Below are 23,776 nucleotides of genomic sequence, written 5' to 3'. Positions count from 1 at the left end.
GCCTTGTCCAAATGGTAAGCTTGGTCCATTCCTCATAGCAATTGATTCGGCTGTCATAATAGTTCAAATGTTTCTGAGAACACTCCAGTAGCTGTTAATCCAGGCTTTGACCACATGGGCTCCGACCTGAATCCTGGATACTCCACTTACTACCTAATTACGTAGCCTGTCAAGTTTCCATTTCCTTCTACAGAAGCTGGGAAAACCCGTTTCCCTTTCTAGTTGAGAAGAATAAATGAGATTTTACGTGTCTGAGGGAACTAGGAATGTCCCTTATAAATGCTCAGGAATCAAGCAGACAGGTCAAAGAGCATCATTGAAATGTCACTAAGAGGTGATGTCACTAAGAAGTGGTGGGAACACTCCCTCTCCTGGCAGTAAAGCCCATTTTCTGTAATGGCTTATGAGTATATTGTGGCATATGTTTTCTTTTCTGAAATTTAACATCTTCCAAAGCTCCAATTGTTGTTTTGATGAGGATTCATGGAATACTCAGTGGGAAATTTTGTGGTTCATCTAATTTGCTATATGTCTTCATTGAAAAAAAAAATGGAAGAAAAAGAAACTTGAGATGTTTTATATCTTACATAGTGGATACACACACACACACACACACACACACATATATGCTAGTAGAATATCATGGCCAAAAGACAACTAAAAGATTTTAATTCTTCACATGTATTAATATTCAGCCAGCATCTGTTTATTTATAACTTAATTTTTAATAATCTAAAGTTGCATTTTTAAACAGATATTATCTTCATTTACTGATAAAGAACTCCAGGCATATGCAAAAGCTGGAGCAGTTGCTGAAGAAGTCTTAGCAGCCATCAGAACTGTGATTGCATTTGGAGGACAAAAGAAAGAACTTGAAAGGTTTGAATTTCTTTTCCAAGTTGATACAAATATCAATTCTGTGACATTACATGTCATTAGGATGGCATTGTTAATTATGATATTCTTTCATTTTTTAAAAGAGTCTCTAGAATCTTTTTATTGTTTTATTTATTTTTATGTGCCTTGGTGTTTTGCCTGCATATGTACCCATGTGAGGGTGTCAGATCCCCAGGCACTACAGTTACAGACAGTTGTGAGCTGCCATGTGGGTGCTGGGAATGGAACCTCAGTCCTCTGAAAAAGCTGTCACTGCTCTTAACCACCGAGTCATCTCTTCAACCTCTGGAAGGACATTTTTAGCTAGTATCGTCCTTGCATAGTTTAACTATGATCAATAATATCAAAAAATGTACAAAAGTTGAAAATATTTTTATTCCTACTATTATCCTGGGAACTTTTCCTATTCACTAGATCTCTGAAAGTATGGTGATTAATTGAAATTAAGAATATTTATCAGATCCATTGATTTATTGGCAGCAATACACTATCTTTGAAACTTGATACATATCATGATAATATCCTGGTGTATTTGAATATATAATTTAAAATAGGAAAACTAAACTGAATTGTTTTGGGGGTAGATATTGTGATAAATGTATCAAGGAAAATGTAGAAATATTTGTAAATCACAATAGTGGGTACATCTGGAGAAGAAGAGAAGCTGTTCGGTGAGATTATGGCATATGGCCAGAGCCTTTCCAATTCTGTCAGCCATGTTTCTTGATCTTATATGAATAGTCACTGCACAATTATCTACACTGTATGTGTTAGAAGAACTCTTGTTTGCTTGCTATATTTCACATCTGCAAAGGTATGTGTCATAGTTCAAGGAAGACAGTATCTATGTTCTGCTTGGTTTAAGGCAAGATTTTATATTTTACTTTGAAATATGATAGATGAGTAAAATTGGAAATCTTCTCTAACAAGGGGATGGCATTCTGTCAGATGTAGCCTGTATTTTCATGAAGTATAAATTCATATGAGGGGTAGACAGGTCATAGACAACTACAAAGAAGAAAATATTTAGTAGAGCAGTTAGAAGGTGTATGGTTTGTAGACAATGTGCATAGAGTCAAAGGGGGTACATGTCAAAGTAGAGCTAAATTACAGTTTTTAAATGTTCCAAAAACTGTATTCCAAACAAGTATTTTTTTAAAAATTTAATTTATTTTATATATCAACCACAGTTCCTCTACCCTCTCCCACCTCCTCTCCAATTCCCCCCAGCCCAATCCCCATCAACTCCTCAGAAAAGGTAAGGCCTCCCATGGGGAGTCAACAAACCCTGACATGGTTCAGCCAAACAAGTATCCTAAGGTGGGAAATTTTAAGCCTGGTGGTCAGAGAATCCCTCTTGAAGGAGACTTCACCTAGGGTAAGACCTGAGGTGGGAAAGATTTTCAAAATCAGGGATAGGGGATTAAATGGGTAGGAAGAGTAGTCTACCAATGTTTCTGAGGTGGCCAAATCTTTGGTGTGTATTGAGATATATTATAAGGCTTGTGAGCCTAGAGCTCATGCCATTTGAGGGAGATTGGGGTGTGGACAGGATGTGGGGGCTATAATAGAGAAGAGATAGGATTTTATTCCAAGCATTTGGGCTAGTCCTGAAGGTTTGAAACTGAGGAGTGGCCATCCACAGGGTTTATGCATTCCTTTCTCTGTCTGGGCAGGGCCTGATGAGTTGATGAGAGCATTCAAAGGGTGGGGTCACAGAGAACAATGGGAGGGCTGATGCCATGACCGAGGTAAGGGGATTGTGTTAACCTGATCTAGAGGTGGGAATGAGAGGATGGTGGGAAGTTACTAGAGTTGGGAGTTGGAATTTAACTTGGAGTTAGAACTGACACCATTTTTGTAAGATTTTAAATTACATGTTTCATTGTGGGGTGTGTATGTCAGAGTGTGTTGGTGTGTGCATGTATATACACATGGGTGCACACCATAGTCACAGGACAATTTGCAGGAGTTGGTTCTCTCCTTCTACGGTGGGGTTGCATGTATCAAACTCAGGTTGTTAAGTATAGCAGCAACAGAACCATCCTGCTAGCTCCAGATTACTCTTTCCATTTTCTTTCTAGTTCTGACTTATATGATTTGAACATCCGTTCTTGCTTATCAGACTTTCTCTTCAGAAGAGCTGGTGCAGAAGGAATTATATCTCTTGTAATAGAAATTTAACCACAACCGTGAATGCATTTAATTCAATAGGATAGTATTGTTCTTGAAAAGTACTTTCTTGCTGAGTATGGTGGCATGTGCCTATCACCCTAGCAATGGGGCAGTAGAGATGAGAAGATCCGGAGTTCCAGGTCAGCCTGAGCCCATTTGTAAGACCCTGTCAAAGAATGCTCTCACACCCAAAATTTGCGTGCATGTTCCCCCCCCCTCAATTTTGTATTATAAAGGTTTTTCCTGTTGGTATTGATTTCTGTTTGCTTCACCAAAACTGCCACTTGCAGAATTATATAAGTAGCTACTTGTATAATTAATAAATTTCTTTATAATAGTTGAGGATGATTTCTAGGCACTGTTTTGTTAATTGCACACTCACTTTTAATTGTCATTTCCCTACTATAGCCATTAATGAATGGATGGTTTTTACGTCTGGCTTTCTATAAATGCCATGTTCATTTAAAAACTAACCTTTAAAAATACCTATGTAAATGCAGTATTTTCGGTTTCTTCTTCTAACCCTTTATTTCCATTTATCTGTATCTGTCTGGTATCTGCTTCTATCTGTACGTATCTATGTCTAAACAGATTTTTTTCCTTGTTATTGATTTTTTCCTTTGCAAATGTTTACCCTGTCTGCATAGGACACCATCCTATCAGTGAAATGGTTTCAACATTAGCCTCGGTAAGCAAGAACAGGAATAAGTGGGTTGATAGAGCATGGGCAATAAATACATCTTTAAGTTTCTCAGTGTTACCCTGTAAAATAAGCCAAATGAATTATTAAATATATCTTAGGTCAGCTTCTAACTTGAGATGTGCCCACGGGTGCATACACACACTCACGCATGCACGCACGCTTGCATGCACACACACATGCAAGTGTGCATGTGCACATACACACACAACTGAAACATGTTGCTAAAAGATTATAACTGGTAACTTGAGGTAACACACAGTCACTATAAAATTCTCTCTGAATTTAGTCTTTAGTAGATATGATTCTCATGTAACCATAGTGTCTTCACAGTCTTGGTGAAGTAACTATCTAAAAAATGTAGTTGCCAGTCCAAGATAATATGTACTCTGGCAGCATTTGAACTTTTGATGTGCTTATTAATTAAATGAATTTTTCAAAGAAAATTAATAGTATATAGTCTTGTGATTATGTATTTAATGGATCATAGAGCCCCTGAATAGGAATTGTATGCTGGGATATATTTTCCTAGGTTAAAAATTATAAGGTGTTTTCTTCAAAACAATAAAGAATTTTGTGGTTCTTGTGGAGCTCAAATAAAGAGTGTAAAGTGTTAGATGTGGTGCACACACCCTACAGTCCCAGTACTTGGGAGGTAAAGGTAGATAGTATTGAGTTCCAGGTAGTCTGGGAGTGAGAGTAAGACCCTTTCTCAAAAGCCCAAGCCATCAAAGAGATACAAATAGTAAGATTCAAAATGACCTATCCTAGTTCCCTAACTTTTTCTTTTGTTTCTGTATTCGCAAAGTTCTCTTCTTTTCTCTAATTCCGGGTTCCCATTATCTTGCCTGTCTGACCATCATTCTTTATTTCTTGAGCAGAATGGTCTGCTGCATAGCTCTCAAATGCAAGTAAAGCTATGAACACTCTCCTTTAATTGTCCACACTCTGAGGATTACAAGTACTTGACTTGTAGCTTGAGAATAAGTGGCATTGTTAGATTTGGAGGGAAAAGTGTCTGTCAGTAGAAACTGACACTGATTGGGGTTTTTGGCTGTTTGCTTTCTTGCATTTGTCCCTTTCTCCTTGTATTGCTGTAAGTGGTTCTTAAAGCAGTGGTTCTCAACCACTGAGTTGAAATCCCTCTGGAAGTTGCAGATCAGACATTTACATTACAATTCATAACAGTAGCAAAATTATAGCAACAAAAATAATTTTATGATTGAGGGTCACCACAACATGTGTTAAAGGGTGGAAGTATTAGGAAGCTAGAGAACCACTGTCTCACTATCTCAGGGTTTTCTCTAAGACTTGTCCCAGGAATAGGTTACAAGGCTGTTGACAGGCCTCTTTTCTATCTTTGCTGCATTTTACATTCTTCCATGTTACACCCATTACCCAACAGAGGGCACTTGTGTCATGACAAATATTAGAAAGGATGCCTAAGCAATATGTAAAAAGTATAAAAGATGAGGATACTAGTAAAAACGGCAAATGTATTTAGTAGGTCAATGATTTAAAAACAACATTTCATAGCTTTAAATATGCCTTTCCATGTGTTATTCTGTGATTGGTCATTCCAGTAATCCCAGAAAAAGGCAAGATAGGAAGCAAACTGTCTGAAAGCTCCCCTAAATTGTAGAGACTTCAATGACCTTCTTGTGGTTAGGATTTTCTAACATTAAATCTTTTTTTATTAATTAATTTAAAAAGAATATGTATTTTGAATGAAAAATAATTGTTTTGTTTTGTCTTCTCATTTGTATCTGGAATAATACATGTTCTGGAAGCTAGCTAAATATTACTTCACTGATTTTACTGTTGCTAAGGCTTATATAAGAAGAACTTTTAGGCTAGGCAGTGGTGGCAGCACATGTCATTAATCCCAGCACTTTGGTTGCAGAGGCAGGCAGATCTCTGTGAGTTCAAGGGTGGCCTGGTCTACAGAGTGAATTCCAGGATATCCAAGTTTACATAAAGAAACCCTGTCCTGAAAAAAAAAAACAAAATTTAAAAAGAGAACTTTTAGAAGACTCCCACATGAAAAATGATCTCTACACATCTCAATATCACTTTCTACAAGAAAAGAATATAATACAAATAACATATTATAGTGTCAATACATGGAAAAACTACATGTATCCTACAGGGTTGGGCACATTCTAGCTGATCAATAACAATCATGTTACATTAATGCATTTCCATAAGGCTTGTAAGTCTACATTGTAACTTGAAATAAAAGACCCAGAGACAGATACTGGGGTTCAACTTCAAGCTGAAGATCAGAAAAACAAAGCAGCTAAGCCAAAGCCAGTAGATCTTACTTCTACCAAGCTGAAATGGCAATCCTATCTTCACAAATCCTCAGAGGCAAAAGGCTCTGAATTCCTGTCTGCCCAGCCATGGCACACTCCTGTTTCCACATTTCTAGCACAGGGATTAAAGGCATGTGATCCCAAGTGCTAGAATCACAGGTGTGAGCTCTTACTCTTCACTCTTGTGTAGGTTGGGGTGGCCTAGAACTCACAGAGATCCATCTGCCTGTTTCCCAAGTCCTAGAATTAAGGGTGTGTGCCACCACTGCCTAGTTTCTATAGCTAACTAGTGTGACTGGCTTTGCAAACTGATCTGCAGTGGCTTTATTAGATCATAAACAATATATCACCACACTACATAATTATTTTCCTTCATTCTCCCAGGTACAATAACAATTTAGAAGAAGCCAAAAGACTTGGGATAAAGAAAGCTATCACAGCCAACATTTCCATAGGTGCAGCTTTCCTTCTCATCTATGCATCATATGCTCTGGCATTCTGGTATGGAACTTCCTTGGTCATCTCAAAAGAATATTCTATTGGACAAGTGCTCACTGTAAGTAATACATGAATCAAAAAAGGTGTGTATCATTAAAAGTTCTAATGTAATTGAGTGATATTGGAAAACTATGTTTTGAGTAAGTATTAAACGCTAGAGACATGCATTATTTGGTTAAAGAGTTGAAAGGAAATTAAACGCATCGATTTTGTTTGTAGATCTGTCAAACAACTTCTATTAAGGCCTAAATATTAACATTACTATCATTTCCATTATCAACTTGTGCAGCATGAATTTTCATTTGATGAGTTTTTTTTTTCTTTGTATCAAACTTGCTACTGAAAATTTTTACTTTTATTTTCTAACTTATAATTCACAAAACAGGTAGAAAAACATACAGTTGAATTTACACTCAAACTCTATTGAATTCTTAAATCCCATCAAGCTGATAAGATTTCCCATCCCAATTCTATCCTTTATAAGCTTGAAAAACATGTCATTTTTAAGCCATAACATTTCCTCTCTTGTCTTTTTAAGCCATAACATTTCCTCTCTTGTCTTTATGTTTTCATGGCCATCCCATAATACAAAAGGCATTCAGTCTAAAAGTCTCAATATTCTTTGTTAGTCCTAAAAGTGTCTGTCCAAAAGTGTAAATATAGTCTCTTCTAAGAGTCAGTCTTTCAACTGAGCCCCTATAACATCACATTTTAAGTTACATAGTCCATATACAATGGGACAGAATAAACATTCATATTCAGAAAGGAAGAATAGAGACAGAGCAAGGAAAGATCACATGAATGAGGCCAAATAGAGAAAATACCAAACCCCACATTGTTGTGTGAGGCATCTGGGACTTCAGATGAAATCATCTTGCCTCCAAAGACTTGGGTAGTCCCACCCTTCCAGCATAGCTCTCTATAGTCCTCATAGCTTATCTTTTGAGCTATCTCTATCAGTCTTAGCATCTTCAACATCTGGGAGTCTCCATTTCAAGTGAGGCTTCACTTAAAGCTTCACATATGGTCTTTTATGGCCTCATTGCTGGGAATCCAAACTTGTTAAACAGTATTTTGTGCTCAGTGACTTTCTGAAACATTGTCACAAGTCTTTACACATCCTCAGACACTATTGCATCTCTCATGCCTATAAAGCCAGTACCATGTAGGTGGATGATGATATCAAATTCTGTTGCAAGTTCTAGGTGTAGTCAGGGTCCTTGGACCACAGTTGCACTGCACTGACTTCTTTATACCTTTCAGGCTGATCATAGAGAAATGCTCTCTGCAGAGGCTAGTTTTGAACAGGGAACCCTTCAATGGCATTTCCTGTTCATGCTTTCAACTTTCCAATGGATTGGAGTCTTCCGTGGGTGGGGTCTTCTAGGTGATTCTGGATCCTCTCAAGTTGACAATCATTTTTAGCCATCATAAATATTTTCTACATCTTAGAATTTAGATAAGTACAAAAGACTCTATCTTTGACATTATTTTATTTTTAAGAAATTGAAATTATTTGCAACCAAGCTAAATATGCATCTTGTTAGAAGATTCAGTTTCTTTTCCTTAGACTAACCACAAGGAGACAGAGTTATCGACAGACCATGATTCTTTGAGTTCCTTAAAATAGTTCCCTTTCTCAGGATTCAGATTTGTAACATGAATTTCATAATTTCTCCTTGGATTTTTGGTGGCACTGTTATTTGAACTGTCCTTTATATAGTATATGTGAAGCTATTTAGATAGGGACAATTTTACAAGGATACTTTTTTGTTTTTTGTTTTTGGTTGTGATCCTGAACTTGGATAAGTCTAAATTTTAATGAGATATGAACAGCATAATTTTGATAAAGAGAAGCTGATTTTATTTTATTTTTACTGGATTATCTAATATATGCTTGAATCACTGAGCTATAGTGCTAACCATAGGAATAAGTACTTTCAACCTTGCATTCGTGGAGTCTAAAGCTGTTTCACAACCTAGAAACATTCAGAATGCAGACTGCTAGACTTAATATCAGACCCAATAGGTTCAAATTCCAACTGCACTACATACTACGTGTCAGGTTTGAGCAATCATTAATACTCTTCAAATCTCTGTTATGCCTCCTGTCAAATATGTGACAGGAATCATGAACTATTTGTTAGTGCTATAAAGAGTAATGAATACAGACTCACTTAGCAAAGCCCCTTCCATGCAGATTATTGAGCAACATAATTCCTGAATAATTTAGAAGTAAATGTGTGATATTAGTTCTCATCACCTTCCAACAGAAGTGAATAATGTCAACTCCTTACTGACAAATAACTCCAAAACTTAGGGAATGGTGATGGAGAGGGAGATTTGACCCCACAAAGAATCATCCCTTGGTCATGTGCTTTATAATTTACAAAATATTTTCATAGCCAATGTCATCTGATACAACTTGTAGAGAGAACCGATAGAGTCTTACATGTTTTTGCACACACAATAGGAGACTAAATATTCTGAGAGAATGTCATGCAGATGTATAGCTGATTAGTACTAATCCAGGATTTGGACCTTAGTCTTCTCATTTGCCATTTAGTGTCTGTTTCCATTTCACAGTCCCTATGACCTAAATAAAAATTACTAGTCATTGAACAAATGGAAAAATGTTCTATTATAATACTCAGATAGAGCTATATGTCATGGCTTTCCTGGAAAGATCAATTCTGCATTGTAGGCTAAATGAAATTACTGAAAGTTTAAAAATATTTTCACTTTGTAAATTTTTATATTCTTCAGTTGAAAACATATATTATCTTTAAGAAATATAGTATAATGTTTTGACATATGTATACAATGTGGAGTGATTACATAAAGCTAAATAATCTCAATTGTTTCACTTTACATTTTTGTGGTAATATATTTGAAATTTAAAATTATGACGTTTTAAGATTTTTTTTTTTTGACACTTGGTATTCTTAGGTTGCCTTGACATTTAAAAATGTAATTAGCTGTGTTGGAAGGAAGAGAAAATATGAGAGAATTGTGGCAAAGAAAGTAACACAATTTTTTTTTGACACTGCTTAGGTCTTCTTTGCAGTACTAATTGGGGCATTCAGTGTTGGTCAAGCATCTCCAAATATTGAAGCCTTTGCTAATGCAAGAGGAGCGGCCTATGAAATCTTCAACATCATTGATAATGTGAGTCTGACCTGCACATTTACCCATCTAACAAAGCATTTTCCAGTTAAGATGGTTTCATCATCCCTTTATGTAGCTAATCAACAGTTCAATCTAAAGCCATTACTGTCAATTAATGATCTATTGCCATTTTCTTCTGTATAGAAACCCAGTATTGACAGCTTCTCAACAAATGGGCACAAACCAGACAACATTAAAGGAAATTTGGAATTCAAAAATATTCACTTCAGTTACCCATCTCGCAAAGAAGTTCAGGTATGGTGACAATATTTTATTAGATGGAAAGTTCCTAATGGTTTCTAAAAGACTGTAGAGAAAGGCTTATGCATGAAAGCAACATGCTTTGAATAGAAATGCCAGCCCATAGAATCTGCATGCATCTGTGCCTGGGAATTGTCCTAACACTAGCTTCTCACCTGTCTGGCAGATCTTGAAGGGCCTCAACCTGAAGGTGCAGAGTGGACAGACGGTGGCCCTGGTTGGCAACAGTGGCTGTGGGAAAAGCACCACTGTCCAGCTGCTGCAGAGGCTCTACGACCCCACGGAGGGCGTGGTGAGTGGACATGCAGCCAGCAGCGGTTACCACTGCCCATCATTCTGACTCTGTGATTCTAAAGTGTGAAAACCACACTTCCATTTCAGGTCAGTATCGACGGACAGGACATCAGAACCATCAATGTGAGGTATCTGCGAGAAATCATTGGCGTGGTGAGTCAGGAACCTGTGTTGTTTGCCACCACGATTGCTGAAAACATTCGCTATGGCCGAGAAAACGTCACCATGGATGAGATTGAGAAAGCTGTCAAGGAAGCCAATGCCTATGACTTCATCATGAAACTTCCCCATGTGAGTTGTGCCTGCCCTCTGTCCCCCCCCAAGGGCCAGGGAGTAGAGCCCTGGCCTGATTCGGTCCATGTGAACTTTAGAAACTTGCTTAAAGGGGAAATCAGTTTACTTTGGATTTTCCATGACTCATCCTACTGACTAGAAGTAGATATATGTTGCCAGGAACTGGACCTTATTGCTGGCGAGGCTACAGTGATGATTACATCCCCATTTGAAATGTGAACTGAGTACTTTGTTGTTTACTATATTTTCCTTTTTATTGCTTTATTTTTAATTGTAGAAATTTGACACTCTGGTTGGTGAGAGAGGGGCACAGCTGAGTGGGGGACAGAAACAGAGAATCGCCATTGCTCGTGCCCTGGTCCGCAACCCCAAGATCCTTTTGTTGGATGAGGCGACGTCAGCCTTGGACACAGAAAGTGAAGCTGTGGTTCAGGCTGCTCTGGATAAGGTGTGTGAGCTGCACAGGTCTGAATTATAGAAATAATAGTATTCCATTGCTTATGTTTCTTAATCTTGTTCTTAGAAAAGAAACTTTTGATAGCTTTTATTACCTGTTGCTCAGGAAAAGCACCAGGTTCCCAAAATCCTTTTGTTCTTGTTGTTTTTTTCTATAGCTTTTTAAAATTTTTTTTTCTTATTATATGTTTTTGAGTGTCTCTGTGTGCTTTCATGTGTGTGTGAACATGAGAAGAGGATATTATAAAGCTAGAATCACTGGCAGTTATGAGCCACCAAATGTGGGTGCTGGGAACTGAAACACAGTCCTCTGTGAGAACAAGAAGCACTCAATTACTATGCCATCTCTCCAGCCCCTCTTCTCTCTCTCTCTCTCTCTGCCTGTCTGTCTTTTCTTCCTCCATTCTTTCTTCCTTCCTTTCTTTTCTCCCTCCCTTCTCTCTCTTCCTTTTTCTCTTTTTGAATTACAATAAATAAAATTTCATCAAAAGGCATGTCAGTACCTTTTTTTAAAAAATGAAAAATGGAGACTCAAATGAAAATTAGTCTTCATTTTGGTCATGAAAATTTGGTCATGAAGAGCCAGGTTTCTCTCTCTTCAGGCTAGAGAAGGCCGAACAACCATTGTGATAGCTCACCGCTTGTCTACAGTTCGTAATGCTGATGTCATTGCTGGGTTTGATGGTGGCGTCATTGTGGAGCAAGGAAATCATGATGAACTCATGAAGGAGAAGGGGATTTACTTCAAACTTGTCATGACACAGGTACAGTGGACTCCAGAAATAATTTATTTGATTATGAGCTGATGTCACTATATTTAATGTATCGATAAATGTTACTTGATTGCACAAATTGGAACACAGGAGAAGAGTACTTAGGGATTTGTTAGAACATGGGCCTGCACTTTGAGGTCCTATCCTATAGCTTGACTCTGGCCACACTGCACCCTTGCTGTCTCTAGAACAGAGAGAAAAGAAGCACAGTGCTTCTAGATCCTCAAGACATCCCCCTTTAAAGAATCAGCATAAACTCCAGACACTTTGCTGACACTTCCCCACCCCTGAACAAATCAACGACTCTTTTACACATAAAAACTAACAAAGTTATGGCAGCAAAGACTTCAATGGTGATGTAAGTCTATAAATTGTACTCCAGTCTTCTTTCCAAGCCCCAAAGTGCAAGAATAAACATATGTGTGCGATAAAAATTCTTACATATACACTGAAAAATTACTTTTTAAGTATTACACTTTAAAAAGGATTTTGTTATGAGTAATGTATTCCCACCATTTTTGTTCCACAGCCACAAGAGCCCCAAATAACAAACAGAGATGCTATATTAGATATAATTCTGTTGGACTATTACTAGTTTTTCTTATTGGCTAGCTCTGTCTTAAATATTAACCCATTTCTTTTAACCTAAGTATTTCCACGTGGTCTCATCTTACCGGACAAAGTGTCCGGACCTCTGTTCTCTCAAGTATCTATATCTTGACCCTCTTCCCTACTACTTCCTCTCTCCTAGTCTCCTAGTCCCACCTATCATGCTTTCCTATTGGCCAATAGTGCTTTAATCAGTACCCAATAAGAGAAACACATTTACAGAATGACATCTCCCATCAGGATTTATTCAGAATTATGATTTGACACAATCTTGGTTAATGTAATGCAAATCTACAACATATCTTATAAAACACCTTATAAAATTATTTTTTAAGGATGTGATAATTGGTTGTGACAAGGAGGGTTTTTCCATCACCTTCTCATTCATCTTGAGGTTTGTCTCTTTTGAGAAATGGCTTTACATTAAAAATTGTCAACAAATAAAAAAAGAACTTACACTGTAGTGTAAGTTGTTGATTTTCAATTTATGGTACATGGTTCCTCCCTGCTCCTTATCACATACACTCTGCTGAACTAAATCATGTGATATAAACTTCTTGCCACTTCTATCTGAAAGGTTATGAAAACTCTATCCTTTCCTTTGAATTTTGACTTGGTCCAAGACTCCTCAGGGGTGACTGCTGGAGTGGTACTTTGAAGGTGCTCACTCCCTCTCCCTCTCTCTCTCCCCTGCCTCCCCTCCCCTCCCTTCTGCCTTCCCTCATCTCTCTCCTTCCTGCTACCCATATCTCTCATTTTCATTCATAATAAAGCTCCTATAGTATGCTTTAAAGAGAAGCTTCACTTTAGGGACAGTTATACTTAGATCTCCATGAACTCTATTGTTTCTAATTCTTTCCCTACCACCTCGAGGCCCAAGCATAGCCTTGAGGACCTCTTGGAAGAGAATTATAATTATGCTTCAGCTTCCTTTCTGGGCAGACTCTTGCTGCTTTAATATTTTTCTATAACAGTATTCAGGACTTTAGATTGACCTTGACCCCCCCTTTTTTTAGAAAAGAGTTAAAAATAATAAATTAAAAAGAATAACATTGCACTAAAAATCTATAACATTTCAGTCTCTTTTGAGTTGTTCTTCACACACTTGTTCAAAAGCAAAGCTGATTGAAGCACATGTTCCCAGGAAAGAGATGACTAGAGAAAATAACTATCTTATTCCAGCATATTCACAAAGAATCCATAAGTTGTTTCCTCCCAACATATCACACAAGAAGGAATAGTAGTTTAATTTCAACCCTTCCTTTGATTTAAGTAATTCAATATTTTTCTTGATATTTATTATTGGTTAATTTCCATTTTGAACATAACGTATTCATATTTCTTATGTATTTTAGACAGCAGGAAATGAAATTGAATTAGGAAATGAAGTTTGTGAATCTAAAAATGAAATTGATAATTTAGACATGTCTTCAAAAGATTCGGGATCCAGTCTAATCAGGAGGAAATCAACACGCAGAAGTATCCGTGGACCATATGACCAAGACAGGAAGCTTAGTACCAAAGAAGCCTTGGTATGGACAAAGATGTAATATTATGTCCTAAATCCTTCCCTTGAGCTCTCCTAGTTGAGTGTGCTTTGACTGAAGGAATGGGAACTGTAATGTATTTTCTATAATAATTTTGTTCTGTTCTCCATAGTGTTTCAGAAACCAAAACGCTGATGTCTTATAGTCAGTTTAGGTTTAAGAGTAAAAGTTAATAGCAAGATGCTTAGAAATAAAACTTAGAATATAAAGGGACTATAGTTTCTATTATGATTATCCTTATTGGTCAATATTCTTGTCGTCTATTAAATGCCAAGAATTTAAATATTTGTGGAAGCATTATTCATTTCTTAAAAAGCAAAGGGGTACTATATTATATTAAAGTTGTACTTGAAGGCAAATATCCATAACTGATAAGGAATGAAAATAGGGTAAATATTTATTTTAAAAACTTGTACCCTTCTTGTAAGCTCAACACATGAATAGTGAAGGCAGAATGATCATATGTTCAAGACAGTTCATTTGAACCAGCCTCAAATACATGACACCCTGCCCCAACAGCAGAGGAAAACTTTGTACACAGGGAAAAACTACACAGCAAGATCAGTGATAATCTTTAAACAAACAAAAAACCTATCTTGTTGCAATGTGTTTTCTAGGATGAAGAGGTACCTCCAGTTTCCTTCTGGCGTATCCTAAAGTTGAATTCATCTGAATGGCCTTATTTTGTGGTCGGTATACTTTGTGCCATAATAAATGGAGGCTTGCAACCAGCATTCTCAATAATATTTTCTAAGGTTGTAGGGGTAAGTGATTATATCCATTTTTACATTACTTAAGAATCTTGACTAGAAAAATGAGTGAACTATCTTTAATACACACACACATATATGTCTCATACACATACCTTTAAGTCATAAAAACTTTCTCCTTCACATGAATCAACTTGGTTGCATGTATAATTGAAGTCTGGTTTGTAAGGAAATTTTGTAAACTTTTTTGTATTAATTTCTATCTAGGCTCCCTAATGGGTTTCTGTTCTAGGGCCCTGGACACTCACTCATTGACATCGTCGATGGAACTGGAAAATTCCATCTTCCATGCTTGCCTACACTGAGCTCTGAGCCAAAGTCATGAACTGATCTGACAAACCTAACTGAGGTTCTTTTTTGTTTGCCAAACTGGGTTGACAATGGCACTGGCTGGCCAGCATTTGAGCAGGCCCACATACTATATTCACTTCCAAAGACCAAAACAGAACAAAACAGCTCTATGTTAGTTAGCTTTTCATAACTATAGCAGACAGTTGAGGGTTTTTCTCTTTTTTTCATGCTACAGGAGATTGAACCAATGTTCTTAAATATTCTAGACAAGCGCTGCACCACCCAGCATACCCACTGTCATTTACTACTTTTATTTGGAGACAAGGTCTTTCTATGCTTCCCAGGTTGCCCTTGAACTTGTAGTATAGCCCAGGCAGAATTTGAACCTCAGATCTGTTCAGTTTCAGCCTCCTACGGTGTCAGGCATGTGTTACCATGCTGGAATCTCAGATAATAAATAAAAGAGAAGAGAAGATGTATTGTGTTCACACTTCCCTAGGTTTCAGGCTAAAGTCAGCTGGATCCATTATTGCAAACCTGAGGTAGAGTATTGTGGTGGTAGGAACATGTGGCAGGAAGTTCCAGGAATGAAGGAAAGATAGGAATGAACAAGGAACAAGGCATATTTTTCCAAGACTACTTCCCTCACTGTGATGTGATCTACTTTGTCAAACAAGGTCCCATCTCTTTATAATGCATATACAGTGCATCCATACATTGATGAGATGTGAGCACTCATACTCCAATCATGTATTGATGACCAGATCCACTGGCCGAGGGATAAAATTTACCAAACGAGCCTTTCGTGGGGAGACTTCATATGCAAACTATAGCAAGCCCCCCAAAGATGGAAGTCTACCTAATTTTTACAGCAGCATTTAAATAACAGTGGTAGTTCTTCTTTTAGTGACAGATGCATATTAGCAGACATCATACTGAAGACACATTTGCCTTACTGCTAAAAATCTTTTGCAGAAAGAAACATCACCATGAGAAACATAAAACAACACTATTCATCATACAACCAAAAACACATAACACTTTTAATCTACCTATGCCTTCCTAGATTAATACTCATGTTTAATATGTCATTCAAGAAATGTTTGCTCACTGTCCAATTTGTGTAAGTTGTTTTGTGTGTGTGTGTGCACACATGCTATGAAAATACTACAAAGAAGGAAAAACATCTGATTCTATGGAATACATTATAGAACACAGGCCAGCAAACATGTTCTGTAAGAAGAGTGAATATTTTAGGCTTTGCTGGCCATGTGGTTTCTGGTGTAACTAAAGGTAAGTTACAAATGGATGTGCCTGCTTTTGACCAAAAAAAAAAAAGTCAACAACAGCACTTAGGTTTTCCTCATTATTTCTGCAGAGATCGATCCATCTGGTGATTGTGGTGATTGACAACCAGAAAATTAGCTCTAAGATAGTAGATAGACACACAGACATCTGCCTCCCTGTAAATAGTGCACTCTGGGCCAGAAGGCTTGGGTTTCTGTTCTTGGTTCATTTCTTCCGGGCTTTCTTGAGTAGTAATTTGTCTCTGCCTCACTTCCTCTCTGTCAAATGGTGAAAGTAATGTAACAACAGATGCACCCAGATGGAAGGCCTAGTACATGGGACTATATTCAGTCATGCCTAGCGTATAGTACAATGTCCAAATGACTAATCAAGAATAATGGAGTTGATATCTTCTGAAAACTACTTTTTTTTCCTTTTTTTTTTTTTTTTTTTTTACAAGGCATTAAGTTTCCTGGGTTGGTTTAGGAATGCGTTGCTCTTGACTTGACCCATAGAAGGAAAGGTGTGTTTTCTTTCCCTGTTGAGTGATTATAAGTTCTTTCAGCTCCAAACATCTTTTTAGCACTTCTAATCATCTCTGGAAAGGTTTCCATGTGAGGTTTCAATCAGTTGACTGTCATTGCCACGTGGCTTTCTGACTGTAACTCCTACAAGATATATTGGGAAAGGTACCTTTGTCTCTGAAAGATTGAATGGATGACACATAGATATATTCTCTCTAGACACCTTAAGATACTTTGGAATGTCCACATAGTTGAGTTGGGGCTGTAGAGGTCAGTCAATAAAATGCTTACTGTGCAAGCATGCAGACCTGTGTTTGCTCCCCAACACCAGTATAAAAGCCAGGAGTGGTGATGCACATTTGTAATTCCAGTGCTGGGGAGATGGAGATAAGAGGATCCCCAAGACAAACAGGCAAGTCATTCTAACCTAATTGCTCTTGGTCCAGTGAGAAACCTCTCTTACAATCCAGTGTGGAGGGTCTGGAGATTGGCTCAGTGGTTAGGAGCAATTGCCCCAAAGGGCCCACAGTTCCTACTACTCATCTGGTGGTTCACAATCATCTGTGACTCCAGCTCAAAGGGATCTGAACCCTCTTCTGACTTCTGCGGGAACCAGGCACACACATGGTGCACAAATACACAATGGCAAAAACTCATACACAGAAAAGTAAAATAAGTACAGAGTGGAAAATCTTAATCAACCACACACAAGCTTGACCTCTGTCCTCCAAACATGTGTGCTCAACTTGACAGACTCACACAGACATGACTCATGATACAGCCTCTTACAAGAAAGTAACACAGAGAGTATTTGGTCTCTTCTTACAAAGAAGTACGGCACCTTTTTCTCTGGGAGGAACACAAGTGCAAAGAATGTTGGGTGGATTTGTGAATGACAGACCACCACCACCCCTGCCCCCATGCCCCAACAAAGGCAGTGCAGGTGCATTAGAAGCTGGCTTTATTTCAGAAGGCAACCCTGTTCCAGGGTACAAAGGCTGTCCTAACTCCTAAACTGAGTAATGTGTTAAATTGGAGCAGTTGTAGAATGCTTTCCTAGTGATGGAACTAACAACCCTTTAAATATTTTTTGTAGGTTTTTACAAAAAGTACTGATGATGAAACCAAACGACAGGATAGCAACTTGTTTTCCTTATTGTTCCTGATCCTTGGAGTCATTTCTTTTATTACATTTTTTCTCCAGGTAAGTGTCTTATTTTCACTTCATTTACTCAGGTGGATTTATAAACATGAATTGTCTTTATCATAAAACCATTCCTCTTTTACCATGGCTGACATGACAGTCAGCTTGTTTTTTTTTTTTTTATTCTCTGACTCTATCCTTACCTTCTCTTCCCAAACCAACCATGCCCCAAATGGAAAGAGTGACATAATAATATTAAACAAATTATCCTGTCTAGTTTAGAAATGGAAGGTGTAGACTCAAGTACATACTTTGGGGTCATCCCTGAGTATCCATTTGGATATACATTTCACTGGTCAGTTTGGACAGTCAGAAAAATGTCTTCCCGTATTTCAAAACAAACAAGCCAATAAATGAAATTCCAAACAGGTCTCACGTATTTACAAGGTTTTCAAAAGCATATCAAGCTCTTACAAAAGGGAAAAAAAAGACCTCAGTAATGGAGAAATGGCAGTGTTAAAAATCCTAAGAAATATGAACAAGGTATTTTGCATTGTGCAGATCATTTGGATCAAATATAGTTGTAAATGAACTAAACCCTCTTGCAGTATATTGTGGGAAAGCATACAGTGTGGACTTTGGTGTTACACTCAGGTGTGCAAATATGTATTTGCACATATACACAATTACTTGTGTATATCTGATAATCTAGGCTGTCTATGCCTCAGTTTATTTATCTGTAAATGGGAGCAATGTTGTCTTAATAATTAAGAGAGCTCATGTGATCAAGTGTTCAGATTGATTTGAGGGCTTATGTTACTACATATTGAGTAAAATGTAAGTAATCACTTAATGCAATAATAGTCTACTTTTTAAGTTAAAACTAAATAAGTTTCTTTATTAAACACATTCTAAGTATAGATTAGGTTTTTTTTTGTTTTGATTTCTGTTTTTGTTTGTTTGTTTTTAGTTTGTCGATGCAGGGGTTTCTCTTTGTAGCCTTGGCTGTCCTAAAACTCACTCTGGAGACAAGGCTGGCCTAGAACTCACAGATATCCACTTACTTCTGCATTAAGTGCTGGGATTAAAGGTGTGCCACTGCCACCCAGCTTTTATTAATATTTTAGTAGTTAGCACACATGTAAATAACCTCAGCTAAAACTAAATAGGTTTCTTTATTTAACACATTCTAATATATTAATATTTTAACAGAAAAAAACCATTTACTTTAACATAGAAACACAAAAGAAAAACTGGTAATTTTTTTTCACTAAATAATTAAAAGATGTGTTGTGTAACTTGACCTTGGTAGAGTAACACTGCCTGTAAGAGTGTCCCAGATGTGTGAAAATGAACAGTTGCTCCATGTGAATTTGGTAAGAGATTAGAAATGAGACAGCTTTAAGCTTATGGTTTTGCTTTGACAGCTGGGCTGCTGTAGTATAGGGAGACAAAGCAGTTCCCTTACACTCCGGCCATGGTGCTGAGACATTGACCTATGACTGCAAAACACATTAAGAACAACAGTCAGTGGACTTCCAATGTGGAAACACAGCCCAATGCTAGAAAGGATAAGATGTCCAGCTGGTCATTTGAGAAACAGGCAGGGAGCTCAGAGAGGGCATTCTTGCTCTGGTCTCTCACAGGCCCTGATTCCCACTGTGAGCTTGGTATCTGAGTCTCTGGCCAGCCTTCCATGTGATGCATTCTCCTTCTCCATAGGGCTTCACATTTGGCAAAGCTGGAGAGATCCTCACCAAGCGACTCCGATACATGGTTTTCAAATCCATGCTGAGACAGGTATGGCTGGTGAGACTTGTAATCTGGGGTGAATAGGACTTCTCTTGTGCTCCATGAACATAGATTGTAGGAGCACTGTCCAATTCCTTAGATAGAGATCCTGCATGGGTCTCCCTCAGTCTCCTCTTGAGATGCTGGTGAACCATCTGTGGATGCAGGCTATGGATCTTCAGCCTGTTTGCTGCAGGAAGGCACAAGAAACTGGACTGTGTTGAGACTATTGTGTCTCCTGATGGTTCTCCATCAGCTTTTTTTTTTTTTTTTTTTTCTTTTGGTTTTTCAAGACAGGATTTCTTTGTATTGCTTTGGAGCCTGTCCTGGAACTCACTCTGTACACCAGGCTGGTCTCAAACTCACAGAGATCTGCCTGCTTCTGCCTCCCAAGTGCTGGGATTAAGGGCGTGCAGCACCAATGCCCAGCTCCCTTCAGCTTTTTTATTTCAGCAGTGAGAGGCAGTGGAAGCCAAGATGATTCCCTAGAACAGCACAAAGCTTGAGGAGTATTAGAAGGGATCTTCTGTGCTTTTATGTCCCTCGGTCACCTTCTTTTTCCTGCACACTCAGAACATGCTGTCATGACTCTCTGAACCTGGAGATAGTTTGCACTCCTCTTGCCCAAATTCAGACTCATTTTCATGGTCCATTCCTCACTGTTGAGATTCTTTGCTGAGGCAAGGCTAAAGGAGGAAACCTAAGTGACAGGGTTATTAGCTGGTCACAACTTAGTATGAGTGCCTACTACATTCTTTACATTCAAGTCTTATAACTGACAATGTTGTTAGCAATCCTGTTCAAAATGGAAAACTTTAGCAATCATGAAAACGTTGTCTGTGACCTTAAAACTTTCTCTTCCAAAATTACTAGTCACCACTATAAAATGATGCTCTAGACACAGAGGTGCCCAACTTTTTTACATTAAAATGAGATGTTGTTATCTAAAAACTTGTTGGACCACATTAATAGCATCCTAGGATGCATGAGACTCATGGGGTATAGATTGGATATATCTGAAAGCTGTCCCACAAGACTAAGATGCAACAGAGAGGTTGAGCCTAGAATCCAATCCGTCCCTAACACTGAAAAAAAAAGTGAGAAATACCAGTTTCTTGTGTTCAGATTTCCAGAAGACAGCCCTTTCACACTCTACCTACAACTGCTTAAATATTTTTAGAACTAGATAGCTAATGGTGTCTTTATACAAATAGCTAACCAATGATAGTCACAGTTGAAGCAGAACCTGATGAGAGAGCACTGTTTTATAGGAGTCCGTCCCCTTGGACTCCTCTCGTTTTTAAGATAGGGTCATTTGTACCCAAGTTTAACCTCAAACTCACAATGTAGCTGGGCATAATATTGAACTCCATCTCCCATGTTCTGGGCTCACAGTTTTCAAGCTGTATTTATTTATTTATTTATTTTTATTTTATATAACCAAGTCCATTTAAATGAAAACAAACATTTATAGACACTATTTGGGAATTTGGGCGTCGTTCTTTCCAAACTACTTCCTGCTGGTAAGGGGTGCTGTCATGGGGGATTCTAAAAAGATGCAGAAATCCTGGCTGTAGTCTGTAAGGCTGCTTTGCCCAGCTGTTTTGTATGTAGGATCACCTGTTACTCTGTTTCAGATGGTCTGGCTTGATCAAACCACATTAGTCTGGAAGGAATCCACAGCTTTTCATTTTCTGTGGAAACAAAAATAGAAATCCTTTTCCCCATTAACTTGTCCTTGAACTTAAATTTTTGAGTCAAAGCATTTTTTTTAATTTAATTTATCATTTTACATGTCGATCCCAGTTCCCTCTCCCTCCCTCCCTCCCTCCCTTTTACCCTCTCTGCCCTCTCACATGCACCCTAACCACCATCCCCTTTCATCCCCCCACCCCGATTCCATATGTAGGGGAATGCCATCCAGTTGGGGTCATGTAGATCTGACAGGTCCTGTGAAGTAGGGACTAGGGCTTCTCTCCTGTCTCTAGGTTAAGGCAGTTATCCCTCCATGGGGGATGTGTTAGCAAGGTCTTTTTGTGCACCAGGGATACATCCTAGCTCCACTGTCTTAGGTCCCTTAGACTTCTCAGTCCTTCTGGCTGAGACCCATATTCAGGGGGCCCTGAGACAGTCCCATGCTGGCTTTCCAGCTATCAGTCTGGGGGCCCGTTAAGTCCTCCTTGTTCAGGTAAGCTATCTCTGTGTTTCTGCAGCCTGGTCTTGCCCTCTCCATCTGCATCTAGGTTCTACTTTGACTCAGTGTTTATGTATGGGTGTTTGCTCCTGTTTCCAACAAGTATTAGATGAGGGCTCCATGGATAAGTTATTTGTTGATCTCACTCTCCGGGAAGGGCATTTATGGTAGCCTTTCCATGGATGCACAAATTGTTATTTGGCGGCAGTCTTGTAGTTCTCTAGACCTTTCTTTGTGTTCAATTTTATCTTCAAACCAATACTGGCTCCTCCTTTTATGTTTCTCTCTGTGTGTCTCTCTCTCTGTCTCTCTCTCTCTGTCTCTCTCTCTGTCTCTGTCTCTCTCTGTCTCTCTCTCTCTCTCTCTCTCTCTCTCTCTCTCTCTCTCTCTCTCTCTCTCTCTCTCTGTCTCCTGTCTTCTATTCCTAACTGGGCTCAATCTTCCTGGTCGCACGTGTTTTCCTTAACTCCCCCTTGTTTTCTCCTACTTCTCTCTCCATTCGCTGCCCGCCCCCAACTTCCCCTGTACTCTGGGGGACTTGTCCCTTCCCGGTTCTGTGAGGTACTTTATATGAATCTCTTAGAATTCACCTTGTATCCAAGTTCCTCTGGTGGTGTGAATTATAGGCTGGTGATCCTTTGCTCTAGGTCTAAAATCCATATATGAGTGAGTACATACTATGTTCCTCTTTTTATGACTGGGTTACCTCATTCAGGATGGTTTCTTCAAGTGCCATCCACTTGCCTGAGAATTTCAAGATACCATTATTTTTTTCTGCAGAGAAGTATTCCATTGTGTAGATGTGCCACATCTTCATTAACCATTCTTCGATTGAGGGGCATCTAGGTTGCTTCCAGGTTCTTGCTATTACAAATAGTGCTTCTATGAACATAGTTGAACAGATGTCTTTGTTGCATGGATGTGGATCATTTGGGTATATGCCTAAGAGGGAGGATTTCTGGGTCCTGTGGTAAACTAATTCCCATTTTCTAGAAGAACCGCCATACTGATCTCCAAAATGGCTGTATGAGTTTGCACTCCCACCAGCAGTGGAGGAGTGTTCCCCTTTCTCCACATCCTCTCCAACATGAGTCATCATTGGTGTTTCTAATTTTAGCTATTCTGGCAGGAGTAAGATGGTATCTCAAAGTTGTTTTGATTTGCATTTCCCTGATAGCAAAGGATGTGGAGCACTTTCTTAAGTGTGTTTCAGCCTTTTTGATTTCCTCTATTGAGAATTCTTTCTTGGGTTCTGTACCCCATTTTTAATAGGGTTATTTGGTGTTTTGTTGACTAGTTTCTTGAGTTCTTTGTATATTTTGGAGATCAGCCCTTTGTCGGATATAGGATTGGTGAAAATCTTTTCCCAGTCTGTGGGCTGCCATTTGATCTTGTCCACAGTGTCCTTTGCCTTACAGAAGCTTCTAAGTTTGAAGAGGTCCCAATTATTGCTTCTCTCAGTGTCTGTGCCCTGGAGTTATGTTCCGGAAGCGGTCTCCTATACCAATTTGTTCAAGGGTACCTCCTACTTTCTCTTCTAAGAAGTTCAATGTGGCTGGATAGATGTTGAGGTCATTGATCCATTTGGACTTGAATTTTGTGCATGGCGACAGACATGGGTCTTTCTGCAGTCTTCTATACACCCTCATCCAATTGTGCCAGAACCATTTGTTGAAGATGCTGTCTTCGCCCCATTGTATAATTTTAGCTGTTTTGTCGAAAATCAAGTGTTCATAGATGTGTGGTTTAATATCAGGATTTTCAATTTGATTCCATTGGTCTACCTGT

The 23,776-nt window shown here is 38.4% G+C and overlaps 1 protein-coding gene across 1 annotated transcript in view; it reads left to right on the top strand.

The window, feature by feature from the left end:
* The window catches only part of LOC127214162 (ATP-dependent translocase ABCB1), a 144,267-nt gene that overhangs the window by 100,140 nt on the left and 20,351 nt on the right, over nucleotides 1–23,776 (top strand). Inside the window, exons 8-19 of the mRNA XM_051174549.1 lie at nucleotides 755–879; nucleotides 6,472–6,643; nucleotides 9,640–9,753; nucleotides 9,898–10,008; nucleotides 10,181–10,306; nucleotides 10,396–10,599; nucleotides 10,880–11,050; nucleotides 11,661–11,822; nucleotides 13,796–13,972; nucleotides 14,605–14,751; nucleotides 17,956–18,063; nucleotides 19,726–19,803. Coding sequence (XP_051030506.1) covers nucleotides 755–879; nucleotides 6,472–6,643; nucleotides 9,640–9,753; nucleotides 9,898–10,008; nucleotides 10,181–10,306; nucleotides 10,396–10,599; nucleotides 10,880–11,050; nucleotides 11,661–11,822; nucleotides 13,796–13,972; nucleotides 14,605–14,751; nucleotides 17,956–18,063; nucleotides 19,726–19,803 — 1,695 coding nt within the window. The remainder of the gene's footprint in view (nucleotides 1–754; nucleotides 880–6,471; nucleotides 6,644–9,639; nucleotides 9,754–9,897; nucleotides 10,009–10,180; nucleotides 10,307–10,395; nucleotides 10,600–10,879; nucleotides 11,051–11,660; nucleotides 11,823–13,795; nucleotides 13,973–14,604; nucleotides 14,752–17,955; nucleotides 18,064–19,725; nucleotides 19,804–23,776) is intronic.

The sequence above is a fragment of the Phodopus roborovskii genome, unplaced genomic scaffold (genome assembly GCF_943737965.1).
Source record: "Phodopus roborovskii unplaced genomic scaffold, PHOROB, whole genome shotgun sequence".
Taxonomy (NCBI): Eukaryota; Metazoa; Chordata; class Mammalia; order Rodentia; family Cricetidae; genus Phodopus; species Phodopus roborovskii.
Note: the sequence above shows the minus strand (reverse complement) of the source record. Positions and strands in the feature narration are given on the sequence as shown.